General features: G+C 42.1%; 1 protein-coding gene across 1 annotated transcript in view; it reads left to right on the forward strand.

Moving 5' to 3' along the window:
* Positions 1–25,439, forward strand: part of pcsk2 (proprotein convertase subtilisin/kexin type 2) — a gene marked incomplete at both ends in the record, with an annotated part of 62,193 nt that overhangs the window by 6,231 nt on the left and 30,523 nt on the right. Inside the window, 3 exons of the mRNA XM_083696274.1 lie at positions 22,272–22,385; positions 22,876–22,984; positions 24,109–24,146. Of these exons, the coding sequence (XP_083552400.1) occupies positions 22,272–22,385; positions 22,876–22,984; positions 24,109–24,146 (261 nt within the window). The remainder of the gene's footprint in view (positions 1–22,271; positions 22,386–22,875; positions 22,985–24,108; positions 24,147–25,439) is intronic.

Here is a 25,439-nt window from a genome sequence, read left to right on the forward strand (position 1 = left end):
GGCTGTTTTGAGTGCAAAGGGAGGCCCTACTCAGTAAGGGAGGCCCTACTCAGTATTAGTATCGTGTTCCTAATAAAGTGTTTGGTGAGTGTAAATCAACCCTGTTCAGTATGTTACCACAAACCTAACAACATACTTAAAATACAGACCGATGTGGTTGTGTTCAAGCACAGTTCCAAATAACTATTTGGTGTTCAAGCCAAATTGCCATGGTCTAAAGGCAGACACTATGTGATTTCAGCCAAGAATTTCATGTTCTCACGTCAAAATATACATATCGCCTGTAAACGTGGGTCATCTGCAGTGAACTTGACACCTCTACTCGCACAGTGTGAGTTGGTCATGGACATGAAGACTATCAAATCTGATATTTGAAATTCTGAATTCTGACATTTTTGGGTCATGGCTCCTTTCTACTCGTGCAGTTTGAGAGGGGCTGCAGGGCGATATAAGAAAGTCAACAAATGGAAATCCAGGATGCTGTAAACAATGGCAACCCGCAAGTTACGTTTGGGACTCTACTTAATATTTAAAAGAATAGCTACATTACATTATAATTCTTGGTTTGGAACCAAGACATTTTATTTACATTTTTGTACATTGGCAGGACCAAAGCAACCAAAGTGATATACGTATCTAGCAAAAATGACCATGATTGTTAAAAATTCATTTTTTTTTAAGAATAGACAGCCCCTGCTGTCCACACTTGGATAGCATGTCGACATTCTCCATGTTTTTTTTAGGCTTTTTGTGTTTCTGCCTTTGCTAGGTGTTAAATTAACATAATTATGAGCCACTCCAGAGAGTTAATGGATAAATAAGGTAATAAAACAGCACCAACACAAGCTGATCTATGTTAGAGATGCTACTTCTCAATCAGCTGTTTGACTTGCTCTATGTACCCGAGTCCCGAGCAGTTATTGATTTCTGCTGTGTTTCTGAAATGGTGGGAAAAGGTTGGCAGTGATATTGCTGTTGCTTCCTTTAATTTCCTTTGAAGTCTCACTCTGGGTTTGCCAGGTCTATATGTGTTAACTCTCTCTCTATTGTGTGTGTATGCCAACTCTCTCCCCTCACAGTGGGTTGTATTGTGGAGGAAAATCTTTTTTCATAAACAGTTAGAAATCCTCTTGGATTGTTTTGAAGCTGGTCTCTGACTCTCCTATTGCCACTGACCTAGAGAAAGACCAAATTAGATGTTTCCCCCTCAGTGCCTGGGCAAATTCAAATTCAAAACAAATACAGTGCCCTCCATAAGTATTTTGAAAGATACGCATTTTGTATTCTTTTAGCTCTAGACTCAAACAGATTTGAAATCATACAATGGGGTTGTATAGATAGGTAGAAATTCTAAGCTTTCATTCAGATTGGTTTCACCATTTAGAAACTACAACCCTTTTATACATAGTCCCTCTATTACAGGTTCCCAAAGGTATTGGAAAATTGGCATGACAGGTGTTTCTGGTTAGTCAGGTGTGTTCTGTCACATCATTTGTGCAGGCATAAGAGAGCTGTCAATGTCTAGTATTGATTCTAGGCTTTGCATTTGCCTTTGGAGTCTGCTATTGGTGTCAACATGAGGACCAAATAGATGTAAGTGAAAGTGAAGGAAGCCATTATGAGGTTGAAATATGAGAAAAATCTGCCAGAAACATAGAAAACCTTAGACTTACCAAAATCAACAGTTTGTAACATCATTTAAAAAGAAAGAAAGCTCTGGTGAGCTCAGCAATTGCAAACAGGCTGGGAGTCCAAGGAAGACTTCTACAGTGGATGACCAAAGAATACTTACCATAATTAAGAAAAAAACCTAAACAACTGCCCCACAGATCAGGAACACTCTCCATGAGGTAGGCGTGACTTTCCAAGAGACTACGGTCAGGTTACAGTTTACTAAAAAGTACATAAAAAGCCTGCAGATGTCTGAAAAACAGTCTTGTGGACAGATAAGACAAACATTATCATGTACCAGAGTGATTACAAGAGGAAAGTTTGGAGAACAAAGGATCTGCCCAAGATTTATAGCATACCACCTTATCTGTGAAACATGGTGGATGGCTGCTATGGTTTGGGCATGTATAGCTGCCACAAGAACTGGCTAACTTGTCTTAATTGGTGATGTTACTGCTGACTGCAGCAGCAAAATCTATTCTGAAGTGTACAGAAACATCTTGTCTGCTTGAGTACAAGCAAATGCCTCCAAATTCATTGGATGGTGCTTCGTCATACAGTAAGACATTTCTTGACTGGCCAAGTCAATCTTCAGGTTTTAATTCAATTGAACATGCACTTCATTTTATGCAAAATGACCTCAAAACAAACAACAACTGAAGATGGCTGCAGTACAAGCCTGGCATTACCAGAGCTATACCCAGAGTCTGGTGGGGTCAATGGATTGCAGACTTCAGGCAGTTATTGCATGCAGGATTGTGGACCAAATACTAAGTGTGAGTACTTTATTTGGACATTATACTGTATGATTTTTTCCAATACTTTTGGAGCCCTGAAATAGGGGGAGTATGTCTAAAAAGATTGTACTTTCTAAATGTTGAACTCAATCTGAAAAAAACATTGAATTAAAGCTCTACTTTGACTCCATAGTAATTGTTTGATTTAAAGTATAAAGCTAAAAGAAGACAAAATGCTCCCTCTTTCCAATACTTATGGAGGGCAATGTACATTCTCGAGAAGGTGCATATATTACTTTTTAACAGACACAAGGAGTCATTATGATCTTCTAGATTCAGAGAAAAAAAAGGGGAACAATTTTTCAAGTGGCTTGTTGAGTGAAGTTGCTAGTGTATTGATTATATTCTGTTGACATACTTGGGTAAACAGTTGGGTTACATCTATGCAGGGCACTCCCCTCTTCCTTTTCATGCTATCCTGTCCTTTCCTTGTATATCCCTCTCATCCCTTCCTCTCTGGGTGGTGGTGACCTCTTAATGCAATCCACACATTTCACACTAGAAGTGTCAGAGGCACTCAGCCATCTCTGTACTTTACACCATCTTTGATCTCATAAGCCATTTTAGAAATCCATGAAATCCATGTGAGAGAAAGATGAGTACCCTGCTGGAAGAGCATGGAGCATGGGATTGTGGTGTTTCCAGGAGCGGGGAGCAAGCAGGGGAGACATTGATGGGCGGGTGAGGGCTCCGTCTGATGATGTGCATGGGCGATGTGACACACTGGGTCAAGGGCTGTCTCGAGGGAACACCTGTGCCACTGTCATATGAAGAAGGGAAGTAGTGATGGACAGAGAGGGGGAGATAAAGGGAGGGATGGAGGGAGACATTTTCTGTGTTGTCACTTGACATAGATGTTCAGTATAGTAATAGAATCAGGGGCTGTTTTTTATTTTATCAAGGTTGGACAGCAGTTTTTTTTTGCCATATAGACTGTGACAAAAGATTGCTATGCGCCCATAGCGTAAGCGCTGCTGCATGGTCTCTGTGTGCATACCTCAACATGTGTGGAGTAGGTAGAGCTATTTTTAGTAACAATGTGCATTCTTGTGTTTATAGTCCCTTGTGGCCTCCGCTCTTTAGTGTTTCATATTCAGGTCTGAACCAGGGGGCAATACAATGGCGAGTGATGATATTTTATTCTATGGGGCATGTCCATTCATATAACTCCTGCTTAATCAAATATACAGTATTTCTATCATGTTTGGCGACATACCAAGCCCACTAATAAGCATCCCTTTTGCAAAGCATACATACACTGAAGCTAAAATTAGGAAAATAGGAGCTGTACGAAAGCTGTAGCTAGCTGTAGGCTAACATATACAGGGAAACGCCATAGGCAGTTAGCATTGCATGCTAGCAATCTTTTTGAGGATAACATAAACTACATAAGATAAAATATTTGTCCCTCAGACTTACATGGGCTCATATTCAGTTGTTAAAAGCTCTACTATACACAGTCTGCTCTTCAGCATGTCAACACAAAATACATTTCTGAGCCTTCTAAATATTGAATCATCAAATTCGCAATGATGACAGGCCCTTTTTCTTGTTGTGTGTGCAGTATTCAGGCACGTAGGAAGGGGTGGTGTCTTAAAAAAAAAAAAAAATGTATACAGATCTCGTGTTCTTGTGATGGTGTGTGTGACAATATGTGGAAGTCTATGTGCGTCATCTAGGCTACTGTTTAAATTGTGTTAGTGCTGTTGGATTCTACGTTTTTCACTCGCACTAACCACAATGTTATTCTCCCATCAAAAGTCACTAGAAATGCTTGTTTAACAGGTGATGGGCAACATTTTCGCTGGGTACATAAAGGTGAAGGGTGTGTGTGTGTGTGTGGGGGGGGGGAATCGGGACAAATAGCCAAAATGTGAGGTGTTCACCTTACTCCATCTCCATCTTGCATTACGTTGCTCTCTCACTATATGCGATCACTTTGTGTGGTGGTCCATGTTGACATGGGCTCCTGCTAGATTGTAGTGCAGGTTTGGATGAGTTGGGATTCACATACTGACAAATATATTCAACTCTCTCGTGTATTTTGGATCCAGGCGGGTGCACTCGGGTAAATCAGCTGTAGGCCTTGTGTCATTTACTTGAGACCCGATCATTTCATACTTTTCACAGACACTAACAACTACATTATTCTCCCATAAAATTCTCCCCCCTTTCACCCCTCACAACATTTTAGGCAGCACCACCTTGTGAAATATACTTCCTACGTCCCTGGTAGCATTGGCCAATGCCACTATTGTCAATATGTGAGTATGTGGGAAATCCTATCCAGTGTGACGCTAAGAAGAAAATTATCCATAAAGGGTGCCACCCAAGGGCTGCACAAGGTATAGGTGCACAAGTTACAATTTTGCTCTGCAGCTTAGAGCTATGTGCGCACCAAGTGCAAGCAAGGAGGATGCCCCTTTAGTGACAAAAATGACGTCACCATGCAGCAATGCAGAGACCATGTAGAGCCATTAAAGCACAGATCTGAGCATGGAAGGTGGAAATGAGAATAGACCCCTAAAAGAGAGAGCTGGTTTATTGGCTTTGTCCCATTTAAAGCCAACAATAAGTGTCCTCTTGCTTGTAAAGAGCAGGCTTAACGACTGATCCCTTATCTATAGTGGTAAACACACTGGACCATGCCAAGTCCTCTCACTCTGTCATGTGTATTTGTTTAAGGCAAATACAGGGAGGACACCCTGTCAATGCATTATCTGGTTCACACACTTCAGCTGCCATGCACTTAAAGAAAAATGTATTACAGCTGAGTAGTTTTCCTCAAATGTATGAATCACTGTGGTGATACTACATTTTGATGTCTCATTATATTTTCAAGTCAAGCTAATAAAGAGATTTTAAAGATTTGAAATTCATTCACTGATTCCTAGCAATGGCAACTCCCTGACATTATGTGAAATCATAGTAATGGGGGGGGGGGATCCTGAACAAGGAGTTTTACATTTTCAAACTAAATGAGTGTGTCCTTGAGAAGCCAGTGACAAGTAGAGCAAGGTTCTTCTCCCGCCTAATAAGTTCCAGATAGAGAGCCCTACTCCAGTAAAGAAATGAGGCCATAGCTCTACCACTGCTAGCTGTGGAGAGAGAGAGAATAATGTCGTACAGTACATGCACTTGGTTTGGCTCTGACCTGTAGTTACCTCAGTGTAACTGCCTCAGTGTCACATGGTGAGGTTCAATGAATCATTGGTGGTCTTTAAGACTGCCGTTTGATTTGAAGCTAAATAATTTAACTACCTGAGATTTCCCTATATCTCATGTCTAATGTATAATAGCTTAGTATAATAGCTCATGTCCAATATATCATGTTATTCATGAAACTACCACCATGTTGGTTTGCCCACATTAAATTATGTTTGTTGTTTGTAAATTATAAGGCTTAGATTTGGAATACTTTTCACAACATAAAATCTGAGCTAAACAATAGCTCTGATTTTATGCTTTTGTGACCAAGGCAGGATTCAAACTTCGGTCTCTCACCTAGACATTAGCTCATGGAGCCAACACATGTATTTACATCTCAGACAAGGCTACCCGTTGCGGGAGATTGGTTCCAATCCCCCTATACTACACTTAATAAGTGAAGCATCTTAATTGGCTTTTTTGTTAACTTGCTTCCAGTGATCCTCACATAAGATCATTAAAGCCTCTCTTTCATCTTATGTATCATTTGTGTCCATAATCAATTAAGTTAATCTTGTCTCCATCAGACTGATAGATAGATAGCCCATGTTGTCCCTTTTACAGTTGAAGTCCCTTGTTTTCCTGTGATCCTGCATTTGCATAAGCAGCCCCTGTGTCGGTCATGAATAAGCTCTTTACTCAAAAAATCACAGCTCAAATTGTCTTTGATCCACCCCAAAGTCTCTTTGATGATAAGAACAAATTAAGCGAAATCTGTGAGTATAATTGGCGTGTTGGCTCTTTTGTCTGCTCACTTCATGAAGGCCATTGCGTCCTCTAATTAAAATCCCTGTCTCTTGTGCAGCAGGCAAGGGACTGACTGAAGCTGTAGCACTGGTACCTGTATTTAGACGAGGGAGAAACAGAATTAGGCTGTCGATTTATGTGACATCCTCTTCCTTACAGTGTGGAGGAAAAACCCTCCAAACTTGAGTTCTTCTTGGTTAGTCACAATCTAGCATACTACATATTCTGTAATCAAGAAACCAAAGTTAATTCTGAGCTCATTTTATTATGCTAAGTTGACAGAAACTTTTCAATACACCGAAATTATATGCACAGAGAGAAATACTCTACACACGACACAGGGCAGATAAAAATTCAAAGATTCTCCTCTGTAGGCAGCCATTTTATTCCCAAATCACCTCTTTGTTCCCAACTTTTCACCTCAATCTTTAATGTAACCTTTCAAACCCAGATGTAACCTTTCACCTCTCCATATACTCAGAGGATCTAACTTTTCACCTCTCCATATACAAATCATAGGTACCTTTCACCCCACATATGCTCAGGAATATATTATTGCAACAGTAGCCAGGAAGTCACCATGAGTCTCAAGTCAAAAGTTCACTATACATATGTGTGTATAAAGGTCAAATGATCAGTATCCAATATATCCTATTATTAATTGAAAGTATGAACATAGCATTAATAATCAGATGACCAATTATCGCAATCTTCCACATTCCCCCCTCGAGACTTACTAGTCTCATAACATAACCTACGTCAAGTTGTGTTCAAAACCTTCAAAAAGGGAAATACTCCCAACAGACAATATATCATTGATCTCCTTTGAATAACTAAAGGCACTTCTATATAAATATTGTTAGAAGACCACACAAAAATATACGTAATACGTAAAAAAAAAAATATTATCACATAAAGATATAAGTAATTAACACAATTGTAGGCAGGGGCAAAAAACGTATGCCTTTCTAAACATTTTGACTGTTTGCCAGGAAAATTCCCCTGCAGTTCTCATACCATCCAGCCAATCCTGAGCAACCACATATTTTAGTCTGCAATTGGGCACTTTCTTTCAGAGGAATACTATTATTGAATCATTCATCACATACATTTCAAATCTCACTGTTTTAATATCATGATGAACAGGAACTTAAGGCTCCTTAAATGTTGTTGCATCACAGTTAAACATTTAATATTTTATTATTTGTCATTGACCATCAGGTCCCTCATAGGGCTGAACAGCAAAACATTTTACTGCAGTGTTCGGCAGTTCCTTCCCCCAAAATATTCCCTATACTTATGTTTGTGTATTTACCTTACCTAGGGGAAACCTATTGTGGAGTTGCATCTCAGGAGCTTCTCTACAATGCGCACGCTCCCTTCGATGAGTGACCATTCACCTATTGTCAGTTTTGTAGTTCAACTACGTGTAATTCAACTACATGCATGTCTATGTCAGTAAGCCCTATATCAGCATATATAATTTTATGTTGTCTTATAACCTATAGAAGAGATGCACTTCAGGATGTGCTATTCACCTGAGTGGTAGATGATGGCTGTATTGATGGGTCAGGAATTTACTCACTGAATATCTTAATCACTGAATAGACGTTGTCATCTTCAAAAATGTTCTTCTATCATACAGTTAGTTTTATGAACTAAGTCAAAGTCACCATCATCCTCAGGGCTTTCTACTGATAATAATGGCATTGTCACACTACCTTCCCCTGGCATTACGTTTCCTACCCATTTTAGTAACATAGCCTTTGCATAAGTCAACATTATGGTGCAGAAGCAAAACATTATTTCTAATATTATGACCAGAGACACCAACATCTGGACTAACATTGCTCCCCAGGGTCCAAGTTTATTGGTTAACCATTTGGTTGCAGAAGATCCTGCATCTTTTGATGGACCAAATGCGGCCCTTATGTGCTGTAATCAGCTTGGTCATATTGTCAGTAAAATCAGGTATTAATGTGTAACAGGCTGCACCTGTCAAATTTAATGTATTGCATAACCCCCCTTGTTTCGCCAAAATATAGTCAAGAGGCATTTCATGTTTTAATAGAGTTAACCTATGACTCCTGTCAGTGTTTGACAGAAACTGAAATCCTTTGATCGTTTTGTTAACAAAACCCTGTAAGGTATGTGATCGGCTAAAAATGTCACTCCGTACCACGGGAAAAAACCAAGGCCCCATTTTTCCCAGAGGGATATCCTCCAATGGTATGACACAATACTATTAAATTCAGCCATTGCTCTCTTCCTTCGACCTCCATGAGTGTGACTAGGTTCTAATCCTTGTTGTACTGTCACAATGTCATAAGGAAGTCTCATTATTGCCATATAGCAACACCCAGTCCATCCATGAGGTAAATATAAGTATGCGTTATCCCTGCAAACCCACCAATTATCTTTCAAATTACCTAATGACACATTTGTTACCTTTAGGCTTACAATATGACGCTCTTGGATTGTAAACCTTACTTCCTATTCCCTATTTGCCATACTGCCTTTGGTTACGTGAAATTGCATCATATAGTGCTTGCACTCAGATATCCCTAAAAACATCTCACCTGTGTTATCTTTGCCTGTTCCATTGTAACAATAACAATCTGGCACTTTTATCGATTTTACCACAATTGCATCAGGTGACTTATTTGCCGTAAGCTGAGTCACAATAGATCGTAACTTGTTTACCCTTTCCTAGCGCACATGCGCATTGGAGTGCAACCAATTCCACCATTTGAGCACTATAGAGTGGAGGTTATGCAAATCCCTCCCTCACTTCGTAAGTGTCCTTGGCCATCATTTCAATTACAGCATCGCCAGCTCTACACACTGGCCAGTGTCCGGATCTCTTGAGGCTGAGCCATCAACAAAAAATGTTCTTTCAGGGTTAGGCTGAGGATCATGTGCACGACTTCCTCGCATCAATGGCCAGTTCCATCGTCTGCCATGAGCAGTAGTTCAGCCGGGTTGACTATTGTGCATCTAGTAATTGTCAACTCAGGTCTGGACAGCAGGACCTCATAGCCACCTTCTCTGGGTAATCGATGATTTCCTACTACTTAACAAGGAATCTACAGCATGCGACACATATAACGTGGTTGGATGCCCAAGAGCCACTGGAGATGATTTATCCATGGCAAAAGCTGCTGCTGCTAATGCTCTTTCACAACCGTGCAATCCTCTCTCCACTCCATCCAAGCCACGTACTGTAATATGCCAATGGTTTATGCTGAGTACCATACTTCTGAGTCAATACTGTATTAGCAAAACCGTGCTGCTCAGCTGAGAATAAGTTGAACATTTTGAAGTAATCCAGCAGACCCAGTGCAGGCGCGTCTTGTAGGACATTTTTTAAATCAGTGAAGGCTTTTTTGGCCTGGTCATTCCATATTAATAGGTATTTTCCTGAACTATGTAGACACATGTCTCTCAGTGGTCTGGCCATTACTGCATAGTCATAGATCCACTGTCGACAATAACCAGTAATTCCTAGGAATCTTTGCATATTTTTCACTGTCCTAGTTTGTGGACATTCCAATATTGCCTTCACTCTTGTCGGGTGACAGGCCTTTCTCTCCTTCAGGACGTAGCCTAGGTAAACCACTTTAGGTTGCCACAGTTGCACCTTCTGTTTGCCAATCTTATGGCCTTTTTCTGTCTTTCCATCTCTGCAATCTGTAGAGACATAATTTTCTCCTTGAGTTTGTCCCCTTCTTCTCTTTCTTTTTTTCAGCGTATTTCCTGGAGTGGTGGATCAGCATAGCTCTCTGCTTTGACTATTCTTCATCAGCCAGGTGTAATTCTTCTTCAAGGCAATTCTTGACTGGAGTGGGCAGACCTGTCAGGACTATCTGCCAGAACAATACTTTAGTTGAGATGTTAGTCTCTCATGGCTCGTCCATCTCTTCTTCCCACAGGTCAGCTGGTCTGTTTAGATAGTCTTCTGGGTCTTCTCCTTCTTTCAGTTTAGTACCCATTAGTTTTGTCAGGTCTGCACAAGTTGGGTACAGTTCTTTCAAGGCCTTCCATAGGGCTGGGCGATGAGTGTTGAATGGCACAGTCTCATGTTTTCCTGTTGTAGCCAAGTGTCCTACTTTGGCCAATTCAAAAATTTCCTTCATCCTATGGCCTACACATCGGGGCCAATGGCTAAAGTCAGATGACAAGTTTTGGACTCAAAAGCTCCTATCCAGGCCCTTGCACCACTTATAAGCCTGGAAGCTTAAGAGTAGATTTGTTCCATGCCTCCATTTGACCATGGCACACACTTTGCTTGTAGCCCATTGGCACTTGGTGTCATCAAGAGTGGGACTATTATTGTTTCCTCCTTGTTTTCTTCTGGGATCCTACGTGTTGATCCCCAGGCTCCTTGGTATCTATCATGTCTCTTCTGTCTCGATTTGATCTTCTTATAGTACGTACTGCATCCAACTGTGTCCAGACCTCCTCAGCCCGAGCAAGGTGTTTGTGAATGATAAGATCCAAAATGTTTCTCTGCTCTTCTGTCAGGTTTGGGCTTGTTGTTTTGTTGCCTTCTGTTGGTCTGCTTCCATGTTCGAGTGTGGTCTAATCCAGTCGCTTTCCTTTTCATCCATAGCCACAGCTAGGTTATTCTCTATGTGTTCGAGGTTGACTGTTCCTCCTATTTTGTACTGACCTCCTCCAGGGGCTTGGGGTATAGATGAGTCTCTGGTCCACATGCTGATTTCTCCATTGCCATAGCTCACCCTGGTCTTATCCGTTTGACCAGGCATGGAGGTTGACGAACAGTCAGATGGCGGAGGAGCTACTTCCTCATCTGTTCTCTTTCTTTCTTCTCATGCAGCTGCTTGACCCATAAGCTCTGATGTGAGGCTGCTCAGTCTACTCCATGGGACCGGGACCCCCAGATCCCAGATCCTTTTTCCGAGAGTCAAGGCTCCAGGGGAGAGAGCTGAGTCCTTGTCCTGGTTCTCTGGGTGTAGACATCGTCTGCTGGTCAGAGTTATCTTGAAACTGATCTTTAAGCTTTCCATCAAACTGAATGGTTGCTCCTGGTGTCATCATTGGCATTTGATGAATAGGTATTCCTTGGTTTACCATCAGTGCTTGTTTGTTCTGTTCTTCCAGTGTGGCAATGCTGGGGTACACTGATACTGATACATATGATGGAGGATCTGGTGCCTTGCCTTGAGGTGATGTCGCTTTTTGTTGTGTTGCTGCTTTAGATGTGACCTGGTTTGCTTTAATGTTTCTTGTTACGTCCCCACATTTGTGTGCATGTGGTGTCATTTGTATGTTTGTTTCTCCCTCTGTCTCTCTCCCAGGTATTGGTTCATCCCCGTCAATCATTGTTTCGTCTGTCAGTCCCCCTGTTGTTCTTCGACCAATGGTTTCATCTGGCGGTCATCCATCATCCAATTAGACCGTCATCCGTCTACATTTAAAACTCCCGCGCACTCTTCAGAATAAGTTGGGTGTGGTAGCATCGGTTAGCAGTTTTCTGTCATTTGTTGCATCATAGTGTTGGTATTCTACTGTTCGTAAAAGTGTCTGTCCTGCCATTGTGTTCGCTGCCACACCTGTAGTTAGCCCCAGGGGAGGGTGAGACGCCCATGGGCTTACACCTCCATCATGCAGGTTTGGTTTTGTTATATACATTAGGTTAGTTTCCCCAGGTAGGTGCCACCTCTTGTATTTTTAGGTTTAGGGTAGGCGGGCAAGACTTAGTTAGTCAGATAGCAGACATTTTGTAGTTAGAACAGATAGGTTTACAATATTAGCTTGGGTGTTATTTTTGTTTTCATTCATTTGGTGCCGTCTGGTGTCCTCCCCTTAGTTCCCTCTCTATGTTTCCCCTGTGTTGTCTGGTTGTTTGTTGTATGTACTATTGAATAAATCGGGCTTGTTGTTGCCATTTTACTCAGTCGTCCTTACTTGTGTGTGTTGCACTACCACAGCACCGGCAGTCCTCAGCAGCATATACAGACACTGTATGTTACGTTTCCCCCCCTTTTTATATCCCTAGATGTAGTATCTGGGGGGGTTCGTAACATAAATAGGGGCTCATCTGGGATATTTGAACGTTATTGTGTCTGTATGTGTTGTTGAGATTTGTTTGGTGTGCTGCGTAGTTGCGTTGTTTTGGTTAGTGGTCGTGTCTAGTGTTTAACTGTGTACTTTAGTTGGCTTTCGTCATGGCTACCTCTGTGGTGCATCTACAGATTTGTTGGACCAGTGTCGCAAGGTGGATTTATTTAGTATTGCTGAGCATTTTGGTATCCCTACATTGAGGACTGTAGTGAAGGCAGAGCTCAAACAAGTAGTGTTGGCCGGATTGGTTAAAAGCGGTGTGCTGGAAAGTCCAGTGCGTGCGTTTCCTGTTCCGAGTATCCCTGTTGAGAGTGCGGCTGGTAATGCCTTAAAAACGGATGAGAGCAACGTGATGGTGCCGGGTGGAAGTGTTACGGCAGGGACGACGGAGGCCGACCCTGTTGTACGCCCCAGAACCCCAGCCACCTTACCGTGTTTTGAATCGCTCTCTTTTTCTCCGGTAGGGTCGGGCATGGATGCTCACCTTAAGGTTCAGCTAGCACGTCTCCAGTTGGAGAAAGAGGACAGGGCGCACGACAGGCAAATTGAGGATGAGCACAAGCTCGAAGTCAAGAGACTTGAGATCGAGAAGGAGGTTAGGATTCGGCAGCTGGAGTTGCAAGCTGGAGAGGCAGCCTTAGCTCCTGTTGTGCGGTCTTCCTCTGGAGTGACTATGCCACCCGTTCCGCCATCCGACAAATTTGACGTAATTTGCCTTGGTTCCTCCATTCAGGGAGACTGAAGTAGCTTCCTACTTTAGTATGTATGAGCGCATTGCAGCGTCTTTGTGCTGGCCTAAGGATGTTTGGCCTATCCTTTTGCAGTGTAAGTTAGTTGGTAAGGCTCAGGAGGTCGTATCTGCTCTTACACTTGGGGATAGTCTAAGTTATGATGTGGTTAAGACCGCAGTGTTACGTGCATATGAGCTGGTGCCTGAAGCTTACAGACAGAAGTTCAGGTATCACAAGAAGTCCCCAAATAGGACTTATGTTGAGTTTACTAGAGAGAAAGAGACTCTTTTGGACAGGTGGTGCTCAGCGAGTAAGGCACCTGAATATGCTTCCCTTTGCGAGTTACTCTTGTTGGAGGAATTTAAGTCTCCCAGAGTGTTTGGTAGTGTATCTCAATGAGCAGAAAGTCTCTCTCAGGCAGCGATGCTTGCAGACGAGTTTGTGTTAACACACAAAACTGTGTTCTCAACCCCTCGCACTTATAATAAGAGTGTCGAAATTCCTTCTACTTCCCAAACTAGTCGGGGCCCATTGGTGAGTCGAGGCTCGAAAGAGGAGCGTGCGTGTTTTTATTGCCATAGGGTAGGACACATTATTGCTGATTGTCTCACTTTGAAAAATAAACAGTCATCGCCTCCGACCAAAAAAGGCGTTTAATTAAGTTTAATTAAAACAGTTAAGACACATTTAGGAAACGACTGTTCTGACTCCAGTTGTGTTCCTGTTTCTCCAGATCCCACCAATCAGCCGTTCATATTTCAGGGGTTAGTTTCATTTACCCGACAGATCAGAAACCGATTCAAATTTTAAGAGACACTGGTGCTGCGCAGTAGAGGGCTGCATTGGGATTGGGTCCCGCCGGGTCCCACGGGACCCAACGCAAATCTCGCGGGAGCGGGCGGTTTGAACTTTGCTGCGGGCGGGAACGGGCGGCTAAAAAAAACACTGCGGGATCGGGATGTAGTCTAGGCCCATGAATCTCTTTATTAATAGCCTATAAAATTACGTGTTTTCTCCTGCGGGACGGGAGAAGACACAAAATCAATGCATCTCTATTATTGTGCGGGCAGAGTTTTGCGGACACGGGCTGGAGTGGACATACACACTGCGGGAGCGGGCGGGAGTGTAACACGCACCCTGCGGTCGTGGGCGGTAATGGTCAGAAATTCAGTGAGAGCGGGCAGGAGCGGGATGAAGAAAACAGTCCTGCGCAGGGCTCTACTGCGCAGTCCCTGATTCTCTGGGATGTGTTGCCCTGGTCTGAGCAGTCTTACTGTGGTTCGAATGTGTTGCTGCAGGGCATTGAAATTGATTGTGTGCCTGTGCCCCTACACCAAGTTCACTTGGTTTCGGAGTTGGTTAGTGGACATTTCAGAGTAGGCGTGCAGCCGCAGCTTCCCGTTCATGGTATGGTATTGGGAAATGACATAGCGGGAGGCCGAGTGATGCCGGTGTTGTTATCAGATAGAGTATTAGATACTCCTGACGCACAGTCTTGCTGTGATGTTTTAGCCAAGGAATTCCCTGAGGTATTCCCTGCTTGTGTGGTGACGCAAATAAAGTTATTTAAGAGGGTTTTACAGTCTCTTGCGATAACTCACAAGATTTCCAGTGCCTATCATGCTGAAAGCCAGGGTGCCTTGGAAAGGTAGCACCAAACACTGAAGTCCATGCTGCGTAAATACTGCATGGAAACTGAGAAGGATTGGGACAAGGGTGTTCCGTTGGTAGTGTTTGCTATCCGTGAAACAGTACAAGAGTTGCTTGGTTTCAGCCCCGCTGAATTAGTTCTCGGACATACAGTCCGAGGTCCCTTAAAGGTGCTGAAAGATCAGATAATGTCGACTGACTCTGGCTCCAAAAGTGTGTTGGACTATGTTAGTCAATTCAGGGAGCGGTTGTATGATGCATGCTCTCTAGCTATGGAAGCGCTCTCTTCCTCCCAAAAGAAAATGAAACGTAATTTTGATGAAAAGGCTGTTCATCGCTCCTTACAACCAAGTGATCAAGTCTTAGTTCTGTTGCTGATCCCCGGATCCTCACTCTCTGCACGATTTTCAGGTCCCTATTTGGTTGAGAAAAAAACTGACACCGACTATGTTGTGCAGACTCCAGATAGGAGAGACACGTCTTGAGTCTGTCATATTAACATGTTGAAGCTTTATCATGCCAGAGATGTTCCCCCTGTAAACTCCACCAATAAGATGGCTAGGCCCGCTGTCTCTTCGGTGGCCTCTGACACGTTGGTAGCTGATTTTAACAGTGTTAATGGTCTTGATGAGGATGGTTTAGTGTTGTTTAGTAATGCGCCCCAGCAGTGCGCGCGATTGTGCAACACTGAGATGCTGCTGTCTCTCCCGTCTCACTTTTCTAGCTTTAGTAAGCGAATTTCCCTGCCTATTTAGTGATGTCCCCGGTTGCACTACTGTCCTGGAGCACGATTTGGATGTTGGCGATGCTGCCGCAATCAAGCAGCATGCGTACTGTGTAAGCATGTCGAAAAGGTCGTTCATGAAACAGGAGGTGACTTATTTACTGGAGAATAAGTTGGCAGTGCCCAGCTCCAGTCCGTGGAGTTCTCCCTGTATTTTGATCCCTAAGCCTGATGGTACAGTTGTACCATTATAGGAAAGTGAAAGCTGTCACGGTGCCAGACTCTTTTCTTTTGCCTCGGTTAGACGACTGCATAGACACTATTGGTTCAGCTACATTTGTCAGCAAGTTAGACTTGCTATTGGCAAGTGCTTTTGTCATCCCTGACAGTTTCCTGCAGTACACTGTTATGGTGTTTGGAATGCGCAATGCACCTGCTACGATCCAGCGTCTGGTAATTATTGTACTGGCCGGTGTTTCGAATTGTACCGCTCACCTGGATGATCTAGTCTACTCTGCCACCTGGTCTGAACTTCTGAGTTCTTTTTTTCTTTCTTTTTTTAAATATGTTTTTAGGGCATTTCTGCTTTATTGGGATAGAGACAGTAGAGGTTGACAGGAAGGATGGGTGAGAGAGAGGAGGGATGACATGCAAGATATGTCGAGGGTCAGAATCGAACCAGGAACCTTGCGATTATGTGGTATGCACATTACTAACTTCTGAGTCCTTTGAGAACTGTGTTTGAGTGTTTGGTTAAGGGGTCATTGACCTTGAACCTCGCCAAATGTAAGTTTGGGAAAGCTACAGTCACATATCTTGGTAAACAGATGGGGCGCAGTGAAGTCTGTACACTTACTGCCAAGGTCTCCGCTATAACATCTTTTCCTCCACCACCCGATGTGAATTGCATAGGTTTCTAGGCATGGCTTGATATTACCACAGTTTCTGCAGAAATTTTTCCAGTGTTGTTGCACCTCTGACTAGTTTGCTCAGCCTGTCTGTATCTTTTTGTTGGTCAGCTGATTGTCAGAGTGCGTTTGACGCCGCAAAAGCGCTGCTTTGTAGTTCTCCTGTTCTCACTGCCCCATTTAAATTTGAGGTGGATGCAAGTATGGTTGGTGCTGGTGCTGTCTTGCTGCAGGAAGATGCAGATGGTATTGATCACCCCGTCTGTTGCTTTTTACACACCATTGAACAGGAGTTATAATTTAGTGATTAAACACAAAAAGGGTTCTGAGAATGTTTTGGCCAACGCGCTTTCTCACGCACAGTTTTGTTTTAGTTTCATTGTACAACTTTTGTTTTGTTGAGAAAAAAAAATGACATGACCTAAAGATTGTTTGTACATTTCTTTTGTATCACAATCCCTACAGGTTTGCTCTTTATGGGTGGGAGTGTTACGTCCCCACATTTGTGTGGGTGTGGTGTTGTTTGTCTGTTTGTTTCTCCCTCTGTCTCTCTCCTAGGTATTGGTTCATCCCCCTGTCAATCATCGTTTCATCCGTCAGTCCTTTGTCCTTCGACCAATGGTTTCATCTGGCGGTCATCCATCATCCAATTAGACTGTCGTCCGTCTACATTTAAAACTCCCGTGCACTCACGCGGGGAATAGTTAGTCAGATAGCAGACATTTCATAGTTAGAACAGATAGGTTTAGAATATTAGCTCGGGTGTTATTTTTGTTTTCAATCCTTAATTCCCTCTCTATGTTCCCCCCGTGTTGTCTGGTTGTTCGTTGTATGTACTCTTGAATAAATCTGGCTTGTTGTTGCCATTTTACTCAGTTGTCTTAAGTAGTGTGTGTTGCACTACCACAGCACCACCAGTCCTCAGCAGCATATACATACACTGTATGTTACATTTCCCCCCCGTTTTTATATCCCCAGACGTAGTATCTGGGGGGGTTCGTAACACTTCTCCTCGCCATTTCTGCTTTCCACTGCTCCGTGACAAAATGGTGTGGACACATGTATTTTCTTCTCACAGGGCCTTTTTTAGAATTAGCGGCTTCTTTCATGCTGTTAGCTGTTTCGACACTACTGACCATGTACTTTGGACTCCAGGTGCCTTCAATGGGCCAGGTGTATGGACTGTTCTTGATCTACAGTGACCATTTCTTAGTAATGGCTGTGTGTTCAGGCCCGTTTACTCGCACCATGTATTGTAGCAGTTTCAACTCTATCCATCTTGAATATCTTTATTTCTTCTATTCTTTGTATTATTGTACTTTCAAAAATGAGCAAGATGTGTGTCTTTCACAATCAGAAAAAATAATAATATAGGAAGTGTTCGAAGCGGTAATTGTTTGCACTCACCACACAATGTCGCAATAGAAAATCTCTTCCTCTCCTCCTTTTTTTTTTTTTTTTTTTTTTTTTTTTTAACTTGGGAGGGACCTGGGAAGGGGCTTCTCCCTCCAAACCCCTCCCCTTAAATACTGGCAACCCAGACCTCGGTCAGTCCTCCAGTATCTAACAATCTGAGCACTTGAAAGCACCTGTAAATTAACACAAAATCTGAACACAAAATTAATTATCAGCACAGCAAGCACACACAAATGCAAAGACCATATGACTTAGACCCCTGTATTATTTCTCAGCCCATGCAACGGATCTATAGTTGTTGTCAACCAACCCAATGCAACTCCAAAGCATATTACGCAGATAACGCATGCATACAGCCAACCTGGGTGAATTCCTGTATTATCACCCATTTAGACATTATATAACCAAACTCAGTTATATTAAAACCATATACCATTTAAGTATAGAAACACAAAATTAAGTTGCAATGTTTTTTTTTTCAGTTTTCCTAACCGTTTAAAAACTTCCAAAAATCTTCTATTGTCTTCATAACTATAATAATACCAACAACAACATCACTGCGATAAGCGATAACTTTCATTCCTTATTCATTATTATTGCTGTCATATATTTGTTTGTTAATGTCTAGATAATGTCAGCAGCATTCGTTTTTTCACAAATACAGGCACACATATAATATCATATATCACATGGATATAGATATTAAATAACTACATCAGAGTCAATGTCTGTACAAAAAGCCTTTAAATCAATACTGCTTAATAAGAATGACTAGTATCAAACGAATCAGAGATTGACATCGAAGTCCACAACTCCATTCCCGTCAGTACATCTATAATGACAATTATTTCAATAATCCACAAAAGCATATCAATTGAGTACGGCGTAATAGTGAAAGAAAATAATTGATTTTAAAGAACGTACTATGATTAAGCTTGAAGGAAGTGGAAATGGTGGATATGATTTTTTTGCAAAAAACAGGGAGACACACACACACTGGCTCCCTATCTTCTCTCTCTCACACACATACCCACGGCTGGACTCAAACAGCACTCAGCCACACACATCCCACACATACTTTAAACAGTGGGTGATCAATCCACGCTGTAAGTATATATACTTTTAAACAGAGGGTCATTTTATTCTAATTGCATTTGGACTCAACTTGATAGCATTTATACTTTTCAAGTAACTGATCTTAAAAGCTTTCAGAAAATGAACAGTAGCAGGAATGGCATAGTCCTAATAAACACAGACATTTAAAATGACCAGTCTAAATCTGACTTTCAGTAAGTGCTTCAACTTTAAAATAATGAACTTATTGCTCCTTATTCAAATCATTGGCAGAAAGCTCTGAACAAATCATAACAGAAGTTATCATAACAGTGTTACAGAACACCTCATAGTAATTAGGCCTATTACTTCAGAAACTTTTGACTGGAATATTTGCATTAAGCTACATCACATTCTTAGCTCACACAATTCACAATAACTCACTTGATGAGCTCACCTAAATTAATGAGATGGGTGAGCCTGTCACTCACTACACAGTTTCTCCATTCTTGGAGTGATGGATGACAGGCAGACTCTAAGATCATTCTCCACATGCAAACGAGCCCTGTACTTAGTCTTCATTGCAGTCAAAGTGGAGAATGATGACTCACAGAGGTAAGTGGTAGGAAAGGGGAGCAATATTCGCATGGTCTCGGTTGTGAGTTCAGGATACTCATATGAGAGGGAGGGCCAAAAGTCTGCGTGAGGCACCTGCTGGAATCGGGCCTTCAATGTCCTATCACTGGATAAGTCCAAAAGCTCCTCTTCTGCCTTACTATTAAGGCCACTTGTTGTTGCAGCATGGACAAAGGGATCCTGCACCCAGTCGTCAGTGTTCACATCGGAGAAGTATGAGCTGAAATGCTCTCTCAGTGCAGTGAGGTGAGAGGTGGCTACCTCTCTCACTATAGCCACAGACAGGTTGTTTGTGAGGAGAAACTCAATTGGTGATTTTGTCGCTGACTTCAAGGACAGATGCATAGCCTCCTTGGATAGAGAGGTTGAGGCTGTTGAGCAAGTTGAATATATCTGCAAGATGGGCCAATTTGGCTACACACGATAAAACAAGATTTTATCCGCGCAATAACCCCACTCTTTCGGCCCGTCATCGCCGCCGCACCACCCGTACAAATGGCCACACATTTTTCTCAGCTCAGTCCCTCTTCAGTCATGAAAACATCCAGGAGTCTGAATATTTCCTCACCCGTTGTCCTCCCAGGCACCTCCTTGCAGAACAGAGAGTCCTCCAAAATGTTCCCTTCCCATGGATAGCGAACCAAAATAATCAACTGAGCTGCATTGGCAATGCCTGTTGATTCGTCCAACTGAATAGAAAATTGCTCACAGGAACACAATCTATCCAGTAGCTGTGACTGAATGTCAACTGAGAGTTCTTCAATTCTCCTCCTCATGGTGTAATTTGAGAGAGGTACAGCTTTCAGTTTATTAGCTGCCTCTGTCCCAAGCATAACTTCACACATTTCAACCGCCGCTGGAAGTGTGAGTTCTTCTCCAATTGCCTTTTCCGTGCCTTTCTCTGAAGTTGTGGCCAGGTTCATCATCCGTGTTTTCTGGCGGGTGTATTCCTCGGTCTTTCGACAAAAAATATTTTGTTTTACCCTGATATTCCAGGTGCTTTGTAATCAGATGTCGCTTTAGCTTGGCTGGCTTCATGGCTTCATTCACTAGCACCTGAAGACACATGACCCGTTTTGGACGCTGTTCTCAATAAAACCAAAGTCGATATAACTGTCGTCATATTTTCTCAATTTAGCTAGTTTGGGCTAAGCATCACTTGACGATGTGGACTGACTCAAATATTTCTCCATGCTCGCCAGCTAGCTAGCTAATAAGCCAAGCTAAGCAGCAGCAAGAACGGTTCGTTGCGCCCTGAGTGAAGTGAGTGATTCATGACAAATTGACGTGATGTGTCAATCCTATCAGAATTTCTATTGGCTGACCCCCTGGCTATGACCCCAGGGGTCTGTGGACCCCACTTTGAGAACCACTGATTTAGTCCACCAATATCTATCACACGTATTCTGGTCAACGATTGAAAACAGGTGCCTATACAAAAGTTCCTTTTACACACATAATGCGTCAGTTTCACTGATAATCAATATTGATTATGGTATGTTAAAAAACTGGCATCCAAGCATACGGCTTTGGCTCATTAGTAGCCTAACATTCGGCTACCTTAAATCAACAGCCAGCAACTACCTGCATCAATTCACTGATAGTCAGTTATAAGTCAACGACTAATGTTTATATATATACACTAGCCCACTGGTAACGTAAATGTTGCTATCTTGAGTCAACAATTGATGTCTATCCTATTTGCACAGATTCACGACCCGTTTCTACTAAACTAACCCCGTATGGTTGTTTGAACTTTTAATATCACAGCGCTAATAACCTTTTTCATTCCATGGGCTTAAATACACTTTAAATTTGGTTTCTCTAGATGTGACCCACCGGACGTCGTCACTTAGTCAAATGCACCACACAAGGTCTCGACGGAGTGGGGGCAACAAGCAGCTAATATGGAGACGTTTTATGAAAAAGGTGTCTCTTACCTTCTTTCCTATTTGTGCACTTCCATCGTCACCCACACGCCGCCGGGACTCGATTGTCAATCGTTGAGATTTTGACATCCCATCTGGGGTGCCAATTAAATGTGGGGGAAAAACCCTCAAAATTTGAGTTCTTCTTGGTTAGTCACAATCTAGCATACTACATATTCTGTAATCAAGAAACCAAAGTTAATTCTGAGCTCATTTTATTATGCCAAGTTGACAAGAACATATGTGTGTATAAAGGTCAAATGATCAGTATCCAATATATCCTATTATTAATTGAAAATATGAATATAGCATTAATAATCAGATGATCAATTATCACAATCTTCCACAACAGTACAGACACAGCCGGAGAGAGGGACAGCTTAAGAAATGTAGCATCTTAAACATTCATAATAATACAGTAATAATAATTATTAATTGATTGCATTTACTGTAAATAGCACCTTTCTAGACACCAAAAGCACTCACATTGTATAGTGCTCACAGTGTACCAACAACATGCTTCATATGTTGCTTTTATGCCAATTATTGACATTCTTTTATACAACTGATGTTCACTTCTGTATTCCAGGTGATGGGTTGATTATATTTAGGTCAATTGCAGTAGAAGTGGAGATGTAAGGTGCTCAGAATTCTGTCAAGGTAAACCACTCATGGTGTAATATTTTCCATTAACATGTTTTGTTTCCTCCTGTCAGGTGAAGAATGTCTTTGATCAGGAAGGCTTTGGTCGTCAGAAGCGAGGCTACAGGAATGTCAACGACTTAGAAGTCAACATGAGTGACCCCTTATTCACCAAGCAGTGGTATCTGGTGAGTAGCCTAGTCATCATCTATCGGAGCATCTGGTTCCTGTCTGACCTTTAAAATCTGCCCACATTTTACCGTTTTAATTACTGTGAGCCCAGACATATTCACCACCTGCCGGCCTATAGAACAGAGATTATTATTTTTTCTCATTAGCCTAGTCAATCTTTCCCATGCTATCTCATCCCCTTGTCGTCCCCTTGGTGTTTACTATGACTGGCAAGCATGACTTTTTTTTTGCCAGGGTGTCGAGCATACGACGTGCCTTCTTTTATTTTGCTTGTCAGATTAGAACTGCTCTGGCTGTGCAGCAAAGTGCCATATCGCTGACATTTACATCCCCCCCCACCTCCTGCACTCCTCCCTCCCCTATCCCTCTCTCACCCCCCTCCAGTCCCCATCTCCTTCATCTCCTCTATGTTGACTAATTCTCTAATGGCCGCTCTCCTGGGTGCTGCACGTCACACTTTGCTCTCCATATTGTCTGACTGATTAGATAAACACAGGCCAGGCAGACGGGACCCCTGGCCTGGACCTCAATGTTGCCGAGGCCTGGGAACTGGGCTACACCGGGAAAGGCATTACCATAGCCATCATGGATGATGGTAGGTACTAGTTGTACTATTGGCCTGACCTTACAAAGACTAATTACTCATTGTAATAGTTTGGTAATGGTAATAGGTAAACGTTTTTGTATCTCCAGTTTAATAAAGATACAATTTGGGTGAGGCAAACAGTGTGAGGAAATTAGCTTTTGATAGGCCTACTTTGACTATTGATATACTGTACAGCAGTGGTCACGAAAAGGCATTTCATTCATCAACCACATGTAGACACCCTCCGAGAAAACATCAGTGAGTGATTGAGAAACCTCTAATGCTAATTGTAATTAACACGTACTGTATATTGAATGCAAAAAGTAACATATACGATTTTATAGTCAGAAAAGACAGGAAATTAAATTGAGCCCCAGAAATCTATATCCTATGCACTGACAACGTCTTTCAGCTTTGACTCCAGCTACAGTACAGTGTGTTGGTCTACTAAACAACGTGCACTCACCACTGAGCAGGTTGTTTAGGTTTGAAGAAATATTCAGTAATGGCAGAGAAATGATCGGAGGCAGAAAGGCCTTTTTCAATGGAAAGTGCAAGCAATCTTATATACTGAGACACATGGCTGTGTGTCTCAATAATCAATGGTCATCAACACTGGTCCTGCAAAGCTACATGGTCTGCAGGCTTTTGATCCAGTCAAGCACCAGAACACCACAATCTCTATATCTAATCAATGTATGAATGATTAGCTCATTAGCTGAATCAGGTGTGTAACTGCTGCGCTGGAACAAAAGCCTGTACACCCTGCAGCTCTCCAAGAGCAGTTGGTGACATATGACCAATTATGTGCATGTTTGGACAGCCGACTAATAAAATTAGCCTATTTATTCTGTGGATCATTAATGAAGCTGTTTTCTCATCCCTAAAAAAGTTAATCTTGTGTGCTTTTATCAGTAGGCCTCTTGGATTTTTTGTTGCATAGTCACAAAATATAACAGTTTTTACAGGATGTCAACATGTGGTTGATGAAAACAACACCATTTAACAAAGGAATTATCCCTTGTAAAGATATTTGAACAGGTACAGGTGAGAAATCAAATTGGTAGTCATTTAGGGTTAAATCTGTTATCATGACTTCACTCATTCTCTTTTCTCTTTTCATTCTGTTTCAGGCATCGACTATCTACACCCGGATCTTGCATCAAATTATGTGAGTATTTAGTCTTTGTGCTAATTTTAAATTTTCACCTCTAATTCAATCTATTCCTGCTTTGAAGAAAAAAACAAGAGCTGGTTCTTGAAGTGGTAGTTGTACAGGTTGGCTGTGTTGAGTGCTAGTGTTAGTGGCAGGTGTATTCCAAGTTTCCTTCATGGCTGGCGATTCTCCTTGTATTCTTGGAGGACGAGGAGACAGGCAGACGGCCAGCCAAGCTGTTTAATGTTAATGCGCAGAGTGCTGTGGCAGGCGTGGTGGCAGGCCGATCTGTCACAAGCACAGATAATGCCAGGGTAGCTAGTGGCGTATAATGTGAGGCTCTAACTCCAGAATACTGATAGAACCTCTATGGAGTGGGCTTGTTGTTGATGGCCAGTGCAAGGGGAAAAAGAGAAGCAGGGAAATCGTATCACAAATAGAACTTAATTCCAACTATTACAAATGTTGCTGGCTGACTACTACAAATGTTACAATACTTGTAAGTATGTACTTAGTAGTGTGTATCAGAATCCTCAGTGACTGACAACTGCTGAAATGGCAGTTTTGTTTGCTGTTTTAGAGTTTTAGTTTGACATGTAATTCTTATGGTGTCAGATCTCAGCCAATGTTTACAGTGAGGTGCTGATATAGTGAAGCGTTTTTTTCTAACACAACATAACCAGTCATGTATTTAAGAGATGGGAGATAATATTAACTCTTGTGAGTTAAATTATAAAAGGATTTTAGTAAAGAGGGAATTATTTCAAAATAGGGAATTGACATGTTTATTCTAACAGTCTGTGATATTGTGCACAGTTCAATTGTGCTTTTCAGCTTTAATCAGTCATAAGCACTGACTGGGGTTATTTTTCATGCATGATGTATTTGTGTGTGTGTGTGTGTGTTTCTCTGTGTGTGGTGTGTTTTCTTGCCTGTGAACGGCGATGAGTCTTAGCCCAAAAATAACTCAGCATCACATCTCAGCCGGGGACATGCTCTACTGGGCTGATGGATCAAGCTGTGTGCATGGATCTAAAACTCACTTAGTGCACCGCACATCCTGTTTGTGTGTGTTTGTGTGTTTGTGTAAGTGTGTGTGTCTTTCGCTTAATCTCTGCAGCAGCACTAAGAAGGTACAATACCACCCATTATCTGAACTATAAGGCATTGAAAAGGCGTCATCCAAAGGAGAATCATTATTCCATTGAGGTTTAAATGAATTTGTGTGTGCGTGTGTGTGCGTGTGTGTGTGTGTGTGTGTAGAGGGGCTGATTCGCTTCCTTCGCTTCTCTTCAATGTCAAGGCTGT

Source organism: Argentina silus (assembly GCF_951799395.1).
Source record: "Argentina silus genome assembly, chromosome: X".
Classification (NCBI taxonomy): Eukaryota; Metazoa; Chordata; class Actinopteri; order Argentiniformes; family Argentinidae; genus Argentina; species Argentina silus.